This window comes from Heloderma suspectum, chromosome 3 (assembly GCF_057233095.1).
Source record: "Heloderma suspectum isolate Gila_16-S chromosome 3, 16-S_ref, whole genome shotgun sequence".
Lineage (NCBI taxonomy): Eukaryota > Metazoa > Chordata > Lepidosauria > Squamata > Helodermatidae > Heloderma > Heloderma suspectum.
Genome location: NC_139460.1, coordinates 8,887,452 through 8,907,662, shown reverse-complemented (window position 1 = coordinate 8,907,662; position 20,211 = coordinate 8,887,452). Strand labels below are relative to the sequence as shown.

General features: G+C 47.4%; 1 protein-coding gene across 8 annotated transcripts in view; it reads right to left on the bottom strand.

Annotated features, from left to right (window-relative positions):
* Nucleotides 1–355: 355 nt before the first annotated feature.
* Nucleotides 356–20,211, bottom strand: part of CAPN5 (calpain 5) — a 124,832-nt gene continuing 104,976 nt past the window's right edge. For 6 of the 8 annotated variants that reach the window (XM_084842450.1, XM_084842451.1, XM_084842452.1 and 3 more), the window contains 7 exons: nt 16,962–17,039; nt 13,255–13,450; nt 11,837–11,959; nt 9,951–10,147; nt 8,247–8,368; nt 3,982–4,118; nt 356–3,505 (listed from right to left, as the gene is read on the bottom strand). In XM_084842450.1, coding sequence (XP_084698576.1) covers nt 3,332–3,505; nt 3,982–4,118; nt 8,247–8,368; nt 9,951–10,147; nt 11,837–11,959; nt 13,255–13,450; nt 16,962–17,039 — 1,027 coding nt within the window. In that variant the 3' untranslated portion in view covers nt 356–3,331. The remainder of the gene's footprint in view (nt 3,506–3,981; nt 4,119–8,246; nt 8,369–9,950; nt 10,148–11,836; nt 11,960–13,254; nt 13,451–16,961; nt 17,040–20,211) is intronic. The other 2 variants (XM_084842455.1, XM_084842457.1) reach the window with 1 other exon arrangement.

Sequence of the window (20,211 nt, the reverse complement as noted above, 5' to 3'; positions counted from 1 at the left end):
CCTTTGTCCCCACCAGGAGGGCCCACTTTTTCCTCCAGCTGAGAGCAAAACAGAGGGCAGGCAGCTGCTCCTGAGAGCCCTGCCAGTTGCTCATCTGTTGCAGCTTTTGCTGCAGTAGGAGAAGGGGACTGGCAGGGCTCTCTGGAGCAGCCGCCTGCCCTCTGCTTTGCTCTCAGGCACCCACCCTATGTCTTGTGCTGAGGATCCTCAGCAAGAGGGCGGGTTGGGGAGGCATGGTGGGGGCAGCGGAGGCATTCGGATGCTGTCCCACCTCAGATGGAGGGAGAGTTTGCACCAGCCCTGCAAATAACTGAAACTGGGGAGGGGCTTTTTGTGACCTGCAATCGGGGATGCAAAGTTAAGGAGTTTGTGTCTCTCTCTTTTTTTTTTTTTTGCTTAGATCTTAGTACTATGTTCACCTCTAGACAATCGTTTTGGGTGCATGTGAAAAAGATGTGTGCAACACCACAATATCCTGGAGGATTGAGACAAGGCAACTCCAGAGTAAAGTATATACTGATAGCCAGAGCAGTTGTTCCATTTTGGCTTTTAATTGCAAATCTCATACAGCCAGTTTATTTCAATGCTTTTTAAAACTGCGAATTATCAAGAGGTTTCCCCTCAATCTGCATTCATACATATCATGAAGCATTTATTGGATAAAGTGCAAGTGACATGAAACTTCATAAAAGATACAAAACAACTGACGGAAGCAGCAGGCCTTACATCAAAGGCGTCACCTACAGATCGTCATTCCTCCCTCCCTCCTCCAACAATCTCAATTTTACTAAGAAACAGCAATCATGAAGATTATATTTTGGTAACCCCCTACCCTTACGCCAAACAGTGGGAAAAGCAGTGAAGGGACTTGCGACTAGAACATTAAGCATTTGTTGCTGTTTTAAAAAGAGAAGTAAACGCAACGACTGAAGACACTTTGGTCCCCCAGAAACCATGATGATATAGAAAACCCTCCATCTTTTGCTGTTATGGCTTATTTCTCATGGGCTTGATTCCACACACACACACTGAAATGCAGAGGTTTTGGGAGAACACTAAAAATGGAGTTACCTCCCACTTCAATCTGGAGTGGCACAGTCCAAGAAGAACTCTACCACGTCATGCTGCAGAATGCATAGCTCCGTCCCTCAGAGAAGTGGGTACAATAGATGAGGTGCAAAGGAACACAGTCAGCTTGAGTTAAAAATACCCATGCACTCACAGCTATGTGAACTCACTAGGTTCCCATGCATATGTATTTAACCACTGCTAAAAAGCCACACATTCATCATCATGTGGTAGAGTCCTTCTTGGACTGTACCACTTCAGACTGCAGATGGGAGAATTGCATTTAGTTAATGCTCTCCAAAAGAAGAAGTAAAAAAGAAAAGAAAAAAAGAACCCTCGTTGCGTATGGAAAACAAGCACATAGAAAACCAGAAAGAAAACAAGACAAGAACTTTTCTCCCTAATAGGCTAGTTTTCTGCATGTGGGGAGCTTCTTATTATAAAGTTGATTTCCTCACCTGCAGGTTAAAGGTACACTGCAGGGTAGACTCTATTGTCCTATTTTGCTGCATGTTTGCAATGCCATCCGAAAACAAAACCCTACTGCCTAGACAAGAGAACGTGAACAGGCATATTCAATGTTGTTCCCTTATTCGAGACCAAAAGTGCATAACTTAAATTCCCCAAAGCCATTTTATTACCACAAATAGCTGACAGCATCTTTTAACTGGAGAGGTCGGGGACTGGAGGAACCTGGGACCTTTTGCACACAAAACAAGCTTGGCTACTGACCGATGGATGGGCCCTTCCCTCTCTGCTATCTTTTTTGTGGCTGGAAATCATCAACCCCAGAGGGTTTCACAAACTCATTGTTGGGGCTGCAAGATGTTTTCGATCCAGTTGGAAGGCTTCTATAGAAGACAGTGACAACAAAGAGCCTGAGGGCACCTTAAAGACTAGCAAATATACTGTGGCATACGGAACACGGTGGCATACGGAACACTGTGTGGAATATCTCTGTAAATAACAGAGGTGTTGCAAAATGACCCCACAGCCTTCCTAATTTGGCTTATTCTCTATGGCACCACAGGGTGTATAAAAGGGGCAGGGTAAGAGGTGAGCCCTGCCTCAGCTTTTCCAAAAGGTGTCCCATGAGATGAGATGGCGCGAGCGTGTTACCAGACACATTATTTAGGTATCTTTCATGCTTTGTTCCAAAGCCTCGGGGCAAGAGATCCAGGACTGTAATTCCACGAGATATTGAGCACAGGATTCAGCTCTCTGAGAAGTGTGTCTTTCTTTTTTCCTTGTGGCTGAGAGTGTGCTTGAAAGTGTGTGGGCAATGCCTGCTGAAATCTCAGAAGAGTTGGCTGAAGCAGATTTTTCCAGTAATTGAGGGGGTTTGTGGTTGAGGAGAATGTAATACTTCATTATAGTTTTCCGGCTTGCCCTGTGGCACTGTGAGATTCCAGTAGGCATCACTTCCCTGCTCTCAAAGTCTTATAGTTGCAACAGTGAGGACTAGAAGCTTCATCTTTAAAAGAGGAAAGGAAAAAAAGAAAAGACAAGCTCAGGTGCAGTGATTTCTCCGCCCGATACAACATTCCATGCTTTTCCTGCACTGATGCAAAATCACAGCATGCACATAGTCCTGGGCAAAGGTGTGATGTACACCAACCATTTGTGCAGGTAGAGAGCACTGAAGCACTGGATTTCAGCTCCTTCGTCCTGAGACTCCGCAGGCCAGGTTTCATCTCCTGGATGCCTTTTCCCATCTTGGCATCAACAGTACTGGGGATATGCAAGTTAAGAATGAGCCCTTCTGTGAACTTGGCAATGTGGTTTTCCAGGCTGGGGATAAAGCACGTCCCCAGGCATGCACGTGCGTACGAGAGATGCATCTCTCTGTGTAAACATACAGCTTCGTGGCACTGGTACTGCGGCTGCCCAGAAAGGGCGGGATTGGTTTGGAAGCCTCTCTGGACTACCCTGCTGTCCATCGCCGGCTACAAGTTATGCCTCAGGCTAGTTTAAAAAAAGAAACCAGACACAGAACAGAAAATTTTTTTGCTTCTTGAAAAAGGCACCTCTGTATAAAAATTTAAAAACAAACAAAAATCAAACACATGAGACCCGGTCCCCTTTTAAAAGTAAATGCATGCACAGTGTGTAAATATTGGCTGGCATATATATATGCATATCTACATACACACATATACATATATATATACACACGTACACACACACACACATATATACTGCATACTGCAAGGTTATATATACACATGTATATATGGCACAAAAGGAACAGTCCTTGTGTCGATTAGATGTTAGTGAGGACGCTGCTGGTAAGCAGCTGCACCGTAAGGCTTCCCGGGAGTATGTTGGCTCGTTTATCTTGGAGACGGAGGATGTGCATGGGATGAAGTTCGTTGGGGTCACCTGCAAGACTAACCTGGCCCAGGAACTCATCTGTTATAAGGTTATGGTTCCAGACCTGGAGGAAGAGAAAAAGAAGGGGGTGGACAATCAGGGGAGAAATACGCTCTCTGTACAACTGCGTACGCAGATAGACCAGGGCTGCGTGCATCCACGAATGTGGTATCCCTAGCAGATTTCTAAGAATCTTAAGTTTTCAGTTAAATCTAAAAACTACGTTTCTAGCCCTTGTGATTAAAGAGGAAAGGTGAAAGCTGAAAGGGAGAGGTGAAGGCTGAAACACTTAGGAAGATGAATTCATCCTGGGGCTTTTCTCTCCTTCTGCGGAATCCTGCCCCCACCCCACCTCAGCCGCAGCCTCCTGAATGCAATAAAAATCCAGAGTGAGCCTGAGGAGAAAGGACTGGTCAGACGGTGGGTAAGTGCCACAGTAAATGTCTGTTCTGTGCTTGCTTATATCTCATCTATTGTCTGGTTTGTGAAGATACAGTCTGCAACTGTGAAGTGCCTCGCCCCAGATAAAGGTGGACTCACCTGAATGATGATAGCGTGCCCTGGCTTCTTGCGGTAGAACAGGCCTTTAACATCAAATTCCGGTGTCAGGGTGTTCTTCACCACTGGTGAGCGGATTTTCTCCCCTTCACAATTTATGATTACATAGGGATCCACTCCTGAGGGAAACGAAAATGGTTGCTGAGACTTTGAAGTCAGTCATTGCCAGCTTCTCCCTGAATCAGACTGCCTTCTACAAATCTACGGTGCAACCATACTTGGAATGCTGTGTAGTTCTTTCTTTCTTTCTTTCTTATTACATTTATATCCCACCTTTCCTCCACCATGGAACTCAAGGTGGCTACGTGTGGTTCCCAGGTGGTCTCCCCTCCAAGCACTGACCAGACCCAGACCCGCTTAGCTTCAGCAGGTCGGCTGCCTCACGTGCCTTCAGACTAGGCCCTAAAAAGGGATATTGTAGAGCTGGAAAAAGTACAGAAAAGGGCAACTAAAATGATCAAGGGGCTGGAGGATCTCCCCCATGAGGAAAAGTAACAGCAGTTGGGATTGTTTAGCTTGGAAAAAAGGTGAGTGAGGGGAGACATGATAAAGGTGCACAAAATTATGCATGGTGTGGAGAAAGTGGATAAGGAGACATTTTTCTCCCTCTCTCCTAATGCTAGAACCCAGTGGGGCCATCCCATGAAGCTGATTGGTGGGAGATTCAGGGCGGAGAAAAGGAAGCACTTCTTCACACAGCGCAGAGTCGAACTGTGGAATTCACTTCCAGAAGACGTAATGATGGCCTCCAATTTGGATGGCTTTAAAGGGGGGGGGGAATTCCTGGAGGAGAAGGCTATCCATGGCTATCTGCAGTATCAGAGGCAGTATGCATTTGCCGGGCAACATGGGCGGAAGGGTGCTATTTCACACATGTCCTGTTTGTGGGTTTCCCAGCTGGTTGGCCGCTGTGTGAACAGAATGCTGGACCGGATGGACCCCCTGGTCTGATCCAGCAGAGCTCTTCCGATGTTCTTAAAGCGTTCTGCCCTTTCTCGTTTGCTTCTCTTAGTGCATGGAATTCCCTCCAATCCCTCTTAAAACCTGTCCTGGCCTCTGAACCCTGCCCCTTGCACTCCCCTGAGGAAGATACAGATGACTGAAGGCCCCACACAGCACCTCCTCGTGGGTCCTTCCAGCCTGAGGATGTGGCCCTTTCACCTTCTTCCTCAGAAGATGAGCCTCTGCAGTATCTATGCCCTGCATCTCCTTACATGCCGTAGAAGGCAGCGCTTGAGAAAGCAGACAAGGGCCCTTTAAGACCACACAGGCCACCTCCTACAGGGAGGCGGGGCCAACCACAGTACAGGCCTTGCCAGCCTATATAATGTCTCAGTTGGGATTACATCTCCCTAGAGCAGGGCTGGGGAACCAGTGGCCCTCCAGATGTTGATGAACTACAACTCCAAACATTCCTCATCATTGGCCAGGCTGGCTGGGGCTGTTCAAAATTGGAGTCCAATAACATCTGGGTGGGCACACATTCCCCATGTCAAGGTTGGATCGGAGCCCATAGAGCCCCAAAGCAGTTCTGATTCTGAGGAAGAGATAGAAACCGTAGGAGAGGAACCCACGCGCTGTTCAGAGGCGCCGCCGGAGGGAGAGTCCCTCCCTGCTCATATTCCTGAGAGTGGTAGCGACCCTGGCAGGCAGGGGGAGGGATTACTGGAGCTTCGGGAGGCTAGGTGCCAGGACAAGTGGGAGATGGAGGGCGCCGAGAGGAGGCGCTCAGCCTGCTTCGCACGACGTCAACAGCTATGCCCCGATGCCCCACGGGAAAGGGGTGGACTTTCGCCTCCTAGCCCTTAAGTTCAGAGGCTTCCCGCCTTTACCCTCCAAACGGAGCTCAACTGATTCCCTAAGGCTAGAAACCCCTGGTAGGCAGCTCTCTTAAGCTTCCCTCATTAGGCTCAGGCAATTAGCATCTGTAAGCATCATTAGGTTGAATGGAAATAAAGCCTTGGAAAAGAGCCCTATCGTCTGCGTGTTGATTCTGGCTACTTGAGGATTTCAGAAGGCAGCAAGGGCACTCCTGACACCCCAGATGTTCGCTGAACAGGGTCCTGAATCCTGCCTAGGGAGGCTGGACAGGCCTGGCCGGACTTTGCCCGAATGGATCTGACCGGACTTTGCCGGGCTTGAACCCGCCTGGGAGAGTCTCGATTTGACGGCTTCCCCCTCCCCTGCGATCGATGATCTGACTCCGCATGACGTGGCTTCCTACGGTGCTTCCGGCAGCAGTGCTAAGCACCCAAACCAGGACCTGGAAAAAGCAGCGCTTGTTTTTGGCATCACGATTCTCAAGCTGGGAGGACAGAGCCATGGGCAGGGCTGTGTGAAAGCTAGAGTCTGCTGTGTGAAAGTTAGAGCGCTGCTACAGTCTGGAGCAGTGTTCCCCGAATTCAAAGGAACCAGAAAGTAATAAAAAAGAACAATTCAGCTAAGGACATAAGAACAGCCCTGTGGGATCAGTCCGAAGGCCTCTCCAGTCCAGCATTCTGTTCCCAAATAGCCAACCAGATGCCCCAATGGGAAGCCCACAATCAGGACACGAGCACAACAGCACCCTCCTGCCCACGCTCCCCAGCAACTGGTAATTCAGAGGCATCCTGCCTCCGATACTGGAGGGAATATACAGCCAACTGGACTAGTAGCCATTGATAGCCTTCTCCTCCAAGAATTTGTCTTCTTTCAAAGTCTTCCAAGTTGGCAGTCATCGCTACATCTTGTGGAAGTGAACAGAAGAAGTGTCTGTCCTGATCACTCGGGGAGGAATTGCTGCATCCTCCCCCACCCCCGCGCCACTCCCCTGATGGGATCACTGCTTTACTACTGCCCTAAACAGCAGTAAAGCAGCTATCCCGCCCTTTGTGCCGTGCTGCTGCCGTTTTTTCAGGAGTGGTTGTTTGCATGGCAGCGACTCGGAATCTTGGGAGGCCACCTGTGGCCCACGGGTTGTGCACCTCTGCTTTAAAGTAAGGATGAACGCTTTGAATTTCACCCAGAAATCGGCCGGCATGTACCAGTAATCCAGGTATCATAACTCCCAACAAATTTTGGGCAATTGGCTCTTCACTGGGGAATCCACTGCAATTTCTTAGATGACTGGATCCAGATGCGGCCACTGACCTATTGAACTAAGTCAGCTTCCGTGGTAGAAGGCATTCTGTAGCCACTGGCCACACTCCGTTCTCATTGGGCTATTAGGGGTGGGGCTTGGCTTTTCCCTCTAAAGAGTTTTTCAACTTCTGCAGAACTTGGGACTCCCCTGAACATGCTGGTACCTCCCTCTTGTTTCTCAGCAGCCCCGTTTCGGCTATGCAGCCATCCTAACTCACTACTTGCATGTTCTATTAGCATATGTCATAATACTTATTATTTGCATAGCACTTTCAAGTAGGGATGTCAGAGAAATCTGCCGTGGATTCAAATGAAGCTGGATTCTTTGGAATCTGGCCTCCGGAATTCTGCAGCAGGACGGCTCCACTTACCTCCACCCCAGGAGGATTCTGTCCGGAACAACACTTGGCTTGAGGCCTTAACCGGACCTGTTTGCCTCTGCGCCAATCGCCATTTTTCTTTAAAAAATAGTGATCAGCAGGATGTGCTCAGAGACTTATATGCAAGATTCACGGCTCTATTTTGCGTATAAGTCTATGCGCACATCCTGCCGATTGCCGTTTTTAAAAGAAAAATGGCGATCGGTGCGGAGGCGAATGGGCCAGGTAAGCCTCCCTCAAGCCAGGCGGCTCCGCAGAATCCTCGCAGAGCGGAGCCACTCCGTAGGATTCCGGGGGGGGGGGAGGAACGGATCACCCCACCCCCTGGGCAGATTCCCCACCAGAACGGAAGGTGGGGAATCCATACATCCCTACTTTCAAGTGTCCGAAATGCTTCACGTCCATTCTCTAGCTGTAATCTTTACAACAAACCTGTAAGGTAGGTCAGTATTATTATTCCCCATACTAGAGATGGGAAGACTGAGGCTGAAAGAGAGAGAGAGAGAGTGAATTGCCTAAGACCAGAGGTGAGACTCAAACCAGGGACTTCCCGCTACATGACACCAGCTGGTCATCTGAGAGATTGCAATAGATTCCCCTGACGCTGAGCCAAACACATTGGAACACACTGGGAGGTATGCTACTTGGATTCATACGTTTTTGCTTCCCGCGCCTGCTGGGTTTCTGTTCCACAGCACTGCCCTCGGGTGCACTGGGTTGGAAACCAGCATGGAGAGAATTCGGTACCTTCTTCGGAGCCCTGGTTCTTCAGCCCAGAAGCCGAGATGACGTGGACTTGTGAGACCAGCTGTGGATAGCCACACATTCCACTCCAGCAGGTGTGAGGGGGTTCATCTAGCGTCAGCTCTCTGGAAAGAGAAGGAAGCACAATGCCCAAGAGACATCAGTGACTCCAGGCCCCAAACTCCAGGCATCTCTCTACTGTCAGGGCTAGGATGGCTGCATCATCCCTAGCACATGCAGGGCTGCAGGGAGCCAGGAGTACTGGTGAAGGGGACCAGGGCCAGTAAGGAGCCATTGTGAAAGAACACGCAGGAGGACTAAGCAGATCTGACCACTGGTGCACGTATCCTGGGTACATCCAGCCTGGGCTACTGTAACATGCTCTACGTGGGGCTGCCCCTGAACAGCATTCGGAAACTTCTGTTAGTGCAAACTGCTGTACTCAGACGCATTTCAGCAGCTACCGGTCTGTTTCTGGGCACAATTCAAAGTGCTGGTTATAACCTAGAAGGCCCTGTACCTGAAAGACCACATTCTCCCCTATGAGCCTGCCTGGGTTTTAAGGTCTTCGGGGGAGGCCCTTCTCTCGGTTCTGCCTCCATCAGAGGCACGTTTAGTGGTGACGCTAGAGAGGGCCTTCTTTGTGGCCGCTCCCAGGCTCTGGAACTCCCTGCCGAGGGAGGCTAGCTTGGCTCCCTCTCTCCGTTGTCCTTCTGTTGGCAGGCAAAGGCATGTTTATTTAGTCCGGCATTTGGCATTTAGGCTGATTCATGGCTGAAGGGGTTTAAATGGGTGTTGCTGTTTATTTCTTCCACTGTCATGTTCTTCATTGTGTCTTTAATCTGTTCATTTTTTGTTGTGTTTTAACTGAGATTCTGTTTTTAATCTGGATCTTATTGTTAGCTGAGTGTGAATTATTCTTTGGCCGAAAGGCGGGATAAAAAATAAATAAAATACATTTAAAAATACATTTCTGGAGCCTGCTTTGCGGATTGTATTGCCCCAGTTTTGTTTTGTTTCCACTGGTTTCCAGTTCATTTCCAAGTGCAATTCAAAGTGCTGGTTCCTATTTACAAAGCCCCAAACTGTTTGGGACCAGGATATCAGAAGGACTGCCTTGTCCCATATGATCCTGCACACCCCAGTGTTCAGCTTCGGAGGCCCTGCTGTGTGTCCCACCACTTTCAGAAGCACGGGAGGCAAGACAGGGGCTTCTCTGTTGTGGCACCCAGAGGTTTGGTGGGCGCCCTCTCTCTCAAGCTTCAGGTAAGCTGCAAGACTGTTATTTCTTTGAGCTTTTATTTTAGGGTGGGTTAAAGTTCCATCTCCCTACTTTTATGCTGAATAGTTTGATCCTTCTCTGGGTTTTGTTGTATGAAATGGATTTCATTAATTTGCACTGTTTTTTGTGTCACTTGAGCTGTGTTCATTGTGCCTGATGTTATTTTATGAACTTTTTTTTATAAGCCACTTTGAGTGTACGGTATAAAGAAAAACAGGGTATCAACTTTTACATGAGGACATAAGCCAGCAAGCAAGAAGGATTGGGGGAAAAGGCAGAGACTGCAGAATATGTATAAAAATATGGATACGTATAACAACCAGGGAGTGAAGGCCCCTAGACATATGGATATAGAAAGCTGACTTGTACTGAGTCAGACGGAAGGAAGGCAGGCAGGCAGGCAGGCAGGCAGGACAGCCTCTTACTGGCAATCGGAAGGCACATCTGTGAACTGCCTGAGAAGGAACTTGGCCACATGGCCAGCCTCAAAGGTGGTTGGGATGATGACGTAGCGACCTTCTTTCAGGTCTGTCCTCAGGAAGACACTGCGAGAATTGATGTAAATGGAACTGGCTACTTTGGGCTGCAAGGTATGCATCCGGTAAATTCGATTCAGTTCCACCTGTGTGGAATAAAGCACAAAAGAAACGGAGGGCGGTGTGTGTGTTGGGTTATGTCCAACCTTTTTCAATTGCACAATTTGTGCCAATTGCAAAATTTGTTCCAGTTCTAGAACTGGAGTTCTCCCAACTCCCTTCCCATGGCCACCATCGTGAAGAATTAACGATGCTGCTGGCTGGGGCATGCTGGGAGTTGTAGGCCTTTTCTCTGTCTAAACATGCGTAGGATTGTGCCCTAAAGGATGTAAAGTTCTACCATATTCAGCACTGTCTATTCTGACTGACATCAGCTGTCTAAACTCTCAGGTAGAGGTTTTTTGCTACCTGAGATCCTGGAACTGGAGATGTTGGGGATTGAACCCAGGACTTTCTGCATTACTACTTCTAATAGTTAACCCAATGCTCCCATGCCGACAGAAACGGAGCCAAAGGCTACTGAGAGTCAAGAGGGAGGTATCTGTATGCTCAGGGAAATCTAAAAACACCCCCCCCAACAACTGAAACGGGGGCAACCCCTCCCCCAGAACAGTCCAACCGAATGTTCAGCATCAGTAAAACCGAGGGGGAAATGTAGGACAGCAAACTGATTTGCTTGAATGGGTAATGGCTTACAGCAGGGGTGGGCAATTTGTGGAACTCCAGAGGTTTTGGTCTAGAACTCCCATAATCCCTGAGTATTGGCCATGCTGGCTGCGGTTTATGGGAGTTATAGGGCAAAACATCTGGCGGGCCACAAGTTGCCCTCTCCTGGCTTATATTATCCTGGAGGAAGACATGGCTGATTGGCTGGCATGTTAGAGGAGTAGGGTATACTGCACCATTCTGTTGCAGGTCCCATATGCTCTAGACCATGGGTAGGCAACGTCGTGCTCTCCAGATGATTTAGACTACAACTCCCATAATCCCCAACTATTGGCCATGCTGGTTGGAGCAGATTGGGAGTCGTAGTCCAAAACATCTTGAGGGCACCAAGTTGCCTTCCCCTGTTCTAAACTAGGGTCCATCCCCTAGAGATCCCTGAATGTGAGTGCCTTCAGTACTAACCGAGGCTGTTGGACCCGCATTCAAAGCCCCGACTAAGCCAAGAATTACGTTCACTGCCTGACCTACACCCAGGCACCATTTTATTTATTTGTTTGTCACATTTTGATACCGCTCAACAGCTGAAGCTCTCTGGGCGGTTCACGACAATTAAAACCATAAAATACAGACGATAAAATACAATATAAAAGTTTAAAAGTCTAAAACTATAATACACAAATAAAAATAACAGGCCAAAGAGAAGATAGCAGCAGTGCTTTTTTTTTTTTTTAATAGGTATAAAACAAACTGAAAAACTAAAATGCCTGGGGGAATAAAAAGGTCTTCACCTGGCACTGAAACAACCACAATGTAGGCGCCAGCTGAACCTCTCTTGGGTGTTCATTCATTTCTTGCCTAACCTACCTCACAGGGTTGTCATGAGGAGAAAACAGGATTTTCCCCAAAGTACATTGTGTCAAGCTCCTTGGCAGAAAGAAGGGATACAAATGCGAAAGGGAAAACAAACAAGGAAAACTTTTACGGTAAATATCTAGCCAGAGTCAGAAGGGTGTTTTGTGTTTCTGGAGAATTCTGCCAGGTCCAAAATGTTATGTGAGAAGCAGGCCTCAGAGACAGGCCAGGGGTAGAAAGCCGCCTACGCAGCTTACCTTATAGATGTCGAATCCTATGGCTAGGTTCTCCCCCTTGCCCTCCTTTCGATTGGTCCGTTTGGGCTTCTGTTGGATGCAGATGAGCACTTCGTCCTCTATTTTCTTCACGTCAAAAACATACTGACAGAAAAAGAAAGCCACAGAAAATGGAGAAGTTGTGTATTTGTGGGGGGATCTAGTTGGCATCCTCCAATTTGAAGGCTAAAGCAGCCATCTTCTCGTACTGTAGCACAGCGGCTTAGAAGCTGAGCTACAAATCAAGAAATTCCTGGTTCGACTGTGCTTCAAGTCAAGAATTACCCGTTCTCTCCCCCGCCATGTTCTCACTTAGGTACGTCACAATCTCTCAGCCACAGCAGCCCTGTCTGCAATATGGAGTGATACTAACATAAAGGAGGGTAGTTGTAATCCCTCCAAGATAATGGACGCGACATACTTTGAATACTATAATATAAAAATGCTAAGTATCGCTCCTTCTAATAGCAAACAGAGGTGGTGAGTGCTAACAGGACTGCAGCCAGAGTAGGGCAACTGAGAAAGAAGTACAAATGAAGTTGCAGAAATAACAAAAAATATTTTAAAAGAACACCTAAGGCCTCCTCCTCCCCGGGATCAGCTCAATTTTATTTTATTTATTTATTGCATTTATATCCTGCCTTTTTTCCTCCAAGGAACCCAAGGCGGCTTACATGGTCCTCCGCCTCTCCATTTTATCCTCACAACAACAACCCTGTGAGGTGGGTTGGGCTGAGGGTCTGTGACTGGCCCGAAGTCACCCAGTGAGCTTCCATGGCTGAGTGGGGACTAGAACCCGGATCTCCCGGCTCCCAGTCCAACACTCTCACCACTACGCCACACTGGCTCAGTGAGGACTGAGAATGCTCAGTCGCCACAGAATGTAGACAGGGAGTTGGAAAACTGGAAAGAGAGCCAGTGTGGTGTAGTGGTCAGAGTATTGGACTCGGTGGGACTCAGGAGATCTGAGTGCAGGATCTGCAATGCAGGATGCAACAGTGTGGTGTAGTGATTAGAGTGTTGGACTGAGACTGGGGAGATCCAGGTTCTAGTCCCCACTCGGCCGAAGCGACCTCACAGGATTGTTGTGAGGATAAAATGGAGAGGAGGAGAATAATGTGAGCCACCTTCGGCTCCTTGCAAGAAGGGAAAAGGCAGGATATAAATGTAACAATAAATAAATAATTATTTAAAAATAGAGAAGTGGGGGAGGTAAGGGGTGCAGTGATGTTAGGGGAGGGGCCAGGAAGCAAGGTCATGCTCCCCCTCTACGCGTTAGATCTCCAAGTGGAGGCTAACACCTGCAAAAGACGATAGGTGCACATGGAAACTGGCAGACATCTTGCTCCTCCCAAGCCATGACGACTCATCCACCATTCTTTCCCTCTCTAACATCTCACCTGTGGGTTCTGCAGGAAGGTGTCTCTGTTATTGACACAGCCCCCACAGCGGTTCTTCAAGGGGTCTTCATGTCTCGTCCACGCCCCCTGCAAGACTGCCTCCTCCCAGGTCTTATGGATGCTCAGGTAAGACGTGTTTATGAGGCGGCACTTGATGATGTCGGTGAAGTACTTGCAGAAGTCGTCAAACGCCATCCTAGGGCGGGAAACATCGAATCTCAACTTAAGACCGGGCCAGGCTTCATGGGTCTCGTCCTCCCCGCTTCTGTTGCCACAGCAATGCAGAGGCTATCTTGAAGATACTACAGCTCGCCTCTCAGAGCACAGAGTTTGCCATGGTCCAGTGGCGTACAGGGAGGAGAGGCCTGGTCTATATTTCTAGCCTGGATGGGGCCAAAGCTGAAATGATTTTAAATGTACAGCCGAGCTGTGATTTCAAGAACAAAATATCTGGGGGTCCGCAAAGGCATTCAGGAGCAAATGAAGAGAAAGAGGAACAGAAAAGATAAACCACTGCCTCTCTGCATCCAGAGACCCATCTTCTTCTGCCCTTCAGTCATGCCCAGTATCTCAGTTCTTAAAGCCATTTTTGTTATTCGTCTGCTTGATGCTGCTCACCATTGATGGAAGTGGAGAGGAGTGGCTGGTTGGTCCTTCCCTCCACCCTCTGACATTCTGCCACCGTCCTATTCCGCCACCTGTCACCCACTTTTAGTTGAGTTGGTTTCGTTTATTACGTTTCTATACTGCCCAATAGCCAAAGCTCTCTGGGCGGTTCACAAAAATTACTAATGTCTGTCTCTTTCCTCCCCCTTTATCTCCACACATGGCTGAAATGTATTATTAATATTATTAACTTTTATATTATGTATATTATTGATCATTACTTATAGTATTGATGATGATGATTAGAACATGTATATCATGTTAAGGTCTTTCCCTTAACGAAAGAAGTGTCCAAGGTGACGTACGTCAAGGTGACGTACAACCCACTTGTTGAGGCTGAGAGTTCACACACATCAGAGACCAAATCGGCCTGCCTGGGTTCCCTCTCCCCCAACCACCGAGTGCTTGGTGGTTTCCCAGCTCCTGTGCCGTTCTTTCCCCATTCTAAAAGATTGAAATGCCTCTCCTGTCATGCCCCACTGGATGCGTCCTCCTCGGAGGACGAGCCAGAGCCTCAGGCAGCTGCTGAGACTCAGGACCCACCAGCACCAGAAGGCCTGGAGGAGCCTGGACCCTTAGTAATGCCCGCCCAGGACCTAGCTGGCAGGAGGAGCGGGGGATCTGTTTGGGAGTCAGAAGAGGAGGGACCCCAAGCCCCCGGGAGTGACGTGGACTGAAGAGGCAGGCCAGATTCCTCGAGCCTGGAGAAGTGCTTGGGTGTAGCAGAGGACTCCTTGGGAGTAAGGGGGCTCCTCAAGAATAGACTTTCCAGAAGCTGTTAATAAGCCTCGGCTGGATCTAGGGATGTACGGAGTTTGCAACATCTGTTCTGTCTGTGTTTCAAGGATTGTCAGGTGCCTTTTGTTCCGTTGTCTGCTCAGTGATGGAATCAGTGTTTTTCCAGTTTCCGGAATTTCCACAAAGGCGCATTTCCACAAATGTGCATTTGTGCAAATTCGCACTTGCGCAAATCCCCCCAAATGTGCATTTTCATGCTTTATGTTATGGGAGAAATGCACATTTTGGGCTGGTGTTTTTTAATTTTACATATTTTTCTATGACTAAATTTGTGTAAAATTCTAGAAAGTAACAAAAACAGTCTGCAAGTCCAAGGAATCCATGCAACTCGGGAAATGACAGTCCACTGCGGAATCTGCAGGTCAGATTCATAGAAATCTGAACACATTTGATTCCGTTATGGATTCCTCTGACATCCCTAGCTGGATCCTGGGCGGGGTTTTGGGAGCCTTTGCTTAAGAACAGCAGTTGCGAGTTAGAAGAGCTGCTGGAAACAATGTCTTTCCAACGTTCTGGCTCAGGCCCTCCTTGCCTTAGGCTCCCTAGCTCTCCATTGGACCGAACCCCTCGAGAATACCTCCGGATGCCTTCTGATTACACTTCCTCCTTGAACCTTGTCGGCTGTGGTGTCTTGCCTAACCCTCCCTCGGAGTGAAGCTCTCGGGAGTGCCTTGTGGGCTGCCTACTGACCAGTCTCCCTGCCTGAACCCTGTTTGCTACGGTGCCTTGGTTCACTTGCTGGCTGCCTTGCAGCGCAGGTTTAAGACATGCTGAGGCCCTAAGGCACATCAAGGTCCACAGGCCCCCTTCCAAAAAAGTAACAAGGAAGAAGTGCATTACATTATAATAGGAAGGGTAATGAAAGAGCACCACACAGCATTAGGGGGTGCTTGTAGTTAAACCGCGTGAGATGGTCTTCTCTGAAGATTGTTTTAGATATATGTCGTCAGTGGTGTAGTGGTAAATTTGGAAATGCAGGGAATTCTGAGGGGGGTAGCAGTTGACGTCAGAGTCCCTGCTAATTAATGTATTTTAATGGTTTTTAATTTTTGTGAACCACCCAGAGAGCTTAGGCTATGGGGTGGTAGAGAAGTATAATAAATGAAATGGCGTGTATAAAAGCGCTGATAAAATAAGTTGATTTGAACTTCTTTTAAACTGGCTGTTGTCTGTGCTTACTGCCTCCAATGCTAAATGCTGCGTTGCCATGCTTCCTCTACATAAGGCACCTCTGCTGTAAGTCACACCAGCTTTCCAACATATTTAAACCAAAGCAATTTTGTCTTACTTATCTTACACCTTAGTTATCTCCAACATATTTAGAGGTCCCTCATTATATGAGGCCCTAAGCCACGGCTTACTTGGCTTGTTCCTAAATCCAGCACTGCTGCCTTGCCTCATCTCTCTACTCTGTGCAGAACTCCCAAGGATCCCCTGGTTATTGACCTTGGACTGTGTCAGGGTGGACACTGAGCCCATAGAATCCCAGAGTAGTTCTGATGCTGAGGAAGAGCAGTTGCTCCTTCGGGAGAGGAGCACGCTCCTTTTTTCCCAGGACCAACAGCTGACGGAGCTTCCTCCCACCCACATTCCTAGTTTAGAAAGCAGTCCAGGGAGTGACTCAGCACAGATAGCAGACTGGGGGGAATGCGCGGCGCAGATGCAGAGAGCGGCGCCAAATGGTTCGCATTCAAAGAATGGTTGCGCCCAGAGGATCCAAGGGAAAAGGGGAGGGATTCTCCCTAGTCCTTATATTCAGGGGTCTGCCAGTAATTGCCCTTCAAACGGGGCCAACTGTTCTAACTTAGGGCATAGGGATGCTGCTGCTCAGATCTAGTTGCTACCTGTAGAGCTGTTAAGTTGTAAAAGAAGAATATAGCTTTGAAAAGAATCCCTTTTCTGTGCCAGGACTTGGCTACTGGATTAGACTGAGAGCCCTCCAAGGAGCCCTTGACAGACTGTTAGTCATGCCTGAGCCTTGGGGAAGCACGACAACTCCTCAGGCTCATCTACTGGCAGTAAGAGCTTTATGCTAAGTTATGCTGGTATTTTTTCATATTTGGGGCCTGCCCCCTTTGCCTTTGGCTCCACCCCCCACTGGAATGCAGCCCCTGAGAGATTCTTGAAACTAGAATTCGCCCCTCAGGCTGAACGAGGTTCCCCACCCCTGATATTCACAGAACCACCATGCTGAGGGAGAAGGGGAGAAACCCATTTTTATTTTACTTGCACAACATACTCACCAAAATTCTCCGTCATCCTCCACCGTCATCCCCAGCTTCTCTCTCTCACCGTTGCTGACTTTCTGCCACTCTTCAGAACTGTAGGAATGGAAGGACGGACACATTAGGTGGTGGCAAAAATGCAGAGAACATATTAAAGAGATGATTAAGGATATGTTTTTGGGTCGTTCTTGAGACTTGCAAGATGCAGTGATACATAATTGTAGTCTGGGTACCACCGGCAGTCTGCAAATATACTTTCAGGTGGCCTATGAGAGACCACAATTAAAATTCAGGGGCTCATATGATGGAATTTATTTATTTATTTATTTATTTATTTTATTTCATTTCTATACCGCCCAATAGCCGAAGCTCTCTGGGCGGTTCACAAAAACTAAAACCAAACAACACACAATAAAACAATTTAAAATATATAGAACATTAAAACCACAATATAACAATACAACCACAATAAAACCTAGCAGCAGTACAGGAGTTTAAAATACAGATTTAAAACAGCAAAGATAAAAATTTAGAAAGCTAAAATGTTTCTCCATATAAATTTTTAAAAATATTCTTCACCAAAAACTAGAAGACAGGTGGAAGGCTGGACCTTTCTCCTGACACACTTGTTTCCTATGTGCAGGGATATTTGTTTTTTGTATGGAATAGCATCTTGGGAGCCCCCACCTGCAGTCTGAATTGGTACAGCACAGACACAAGTTGACCAACTCAGTGATAACTAGGGATGTCAGAGAAATTCACAACAGAATCAAATGAGTTCAGATTTCTATGAATCCCACCTGCAGATTCTGCAGTGGACCACCTTTTTCCAAGTCATGTGGATTCCATGGACTTGTGGACTGGCTTTTTAATTTGGGAAGGATATGCGCTAATTCACATTAGTGCTAATGTGCACTTGTGCAAATATACTAATGAGCAAAGGGCTGGCTATGCCTGATCTCGTCAGCTAAGCAGGGTCAGCCCTGGTTAGTACTTGGATGGGAGACTGCCCGGGAATCAGGCTTCCTGCATTGAGCGGGGGGTTGGACTCGATGGTCTTGTAGACCCCTTCCAACCTTATGTTTCTAATCCACATCAGTTAATGCGGATTAGCGCATTTGCACAAGTGCAGGTTAGCATTAATGCACATTTGCGCTAATGCAAATTTGCACTTCATGGATCACTGCCTTGTTGTGGCGAAGGGGCTTGCGTAACTCAGTGAAGCCATAAGCTATGCCGTGCAGGGCCACCCAAGACGGACAGGTCATGGCAGAGAGTTCTGACAAAATGTGGTCCACTGGAGAAGGAAATGGCAACCCACTCCAGTATTCTTGCCAAGAAAACCCCATGGAACGTATCACAAGGCTAAAAGAGATGACGCCGGAAGATGAGCCCCTCAGGTCAGAAGGTGTCCAATATACTACTGGGGAAGAGCAGAGGGTATTTCCAAGTGGCGCCAGAAAGAGTGAAGCGGCTGGGCCAAAGCCGAAAGGACACTCAGCTGGGGATGTGTCTGGTGGTGAAAAGAAAATCCGATGCTGTAAATATTGTTTAGGAACCTGGAATATAAGATCAATGAATCAAGGTAAGCTGGAGGTGGTCAAACATGAGATGGCAAGATTGAACATCGACACCTTGGGAATCAGCGAACTAAAATGGACAGGAATGGGCCAATTTAATTCAGGTGACCATCATATCTACTATTGTGGGCAAGAATCCCTTAGAAGAAATGGAGTAGCACTCATAGTCAACAAAAAGGTGGGAAAAGCAGTACTGGGGTACAATCTCAAAAATGATAGAATGATCTCAGTACGAATCCAAGGCAAACCATTCAACATCACAGTAATTCAAGTCTATGCCCCAACCACTGATGCCGAAGAAGCTGAGGTTGATCGGTTCTATGAAGACCTCCAACACCTTCTAGAACTAACACCAAAAAAAGATGTCCTCTTCATCATAGGGGACTGGAATGCTAAAGTAGGAAGTCAAGAAATCACCGGGATAACAGGCAGGCATGGCCTTGGTGTACAAAATGAAGCAGGACAAAAGCTAATAGAGTTTTGCCAAGAGAACACGCTGATCATAGCAAACACTCTTTTCCAACAGCACAAGAGACGACTCTACACATGGACATCACCAGATGGTCAATATCGAAATCAGATTGATTATGTCCTTTGCAGTCAAAGATGGAGAAGCTCTATACAGTCAGTCAAAACAAGACCTGGAGCTGACTGTGGCTCAGATCATGAGCTGCTTCTTGCAAAATTTCGGCTGAAATTGAAGAACGTAGGGAAAACCACTAAACCATTCAGGTATGACCTAAATCATATCCCTTATGAATATACAGTGGAGGTGAGGAATAGATTTAAGGGATTAGACCTGATAGACAGAGTGCCTGAGGAACTATGGACGGAGGTCCGTAACATTGTTCAGGAGGCAGCAACTCAATCCATCCCAAAGAAAAAGAAATGCAAGAAAGCCAAGTGGCTGTCTGATGAGGCTTTACAAGTAGCTGAGGAAAGAAGGGAAGCAAAAAGCAAGGGAGAAAGGGGAAGATATATCCAACTGAATGCAGAGTTCCAGAGAATAGCAAGGAGAGACAAGAAGGCCTTCTTAAATGAACAATGCAAGGAAATCGAGGAAAACAACAGAATGGGAAAGACTAGAGATCTCTTCAAGAAAATTGGAGACCTCAAGGGAACGTTTTGTGCAAAGACGGGCATGATAAAGGACAAAGAAGGCAGGGACCTCACAGAAGCAGATGAGATTAAGAAGAGGTGGCAAGAATACACAGAAGAACTATACAGGAAAGATCTTAATGTCCTTGATAGCCATGATAGTGCGGTCACTGAACTTGAGCCGGACATCCTCGAGAGTGAAGTCAAGTGGGCCTTAGGAAGCATTAGTAACAACAAAGCTAGCGGAGATGACAGTATTCCAGCTGAGCTATTTAAGATCCTAAAAGATGATGCTGTTAAAGTGCTGCATTCAATATGCCAACAAATTTGGAACACTCAACAATGGCCACAAGACTGGAAAAGGTCAGTTTACATTCCAATTCCAAAGAAGGGCAACGCCAAAGAGTGTTCAAACTACCGCACAATTGCGCTCATTTCACATGCCAGCAAGGTGATGCTCAAAATCCTACAAGCTAGGCTTCAGCAGTATATGAACCGAGAACTACCGGAAGTACAAGCTGGGTTTCGAAGAGGCAGAGGAACTACAGATCAAATCGCCAACATTCGCTGCATCATGGAGAAAGCAAGAG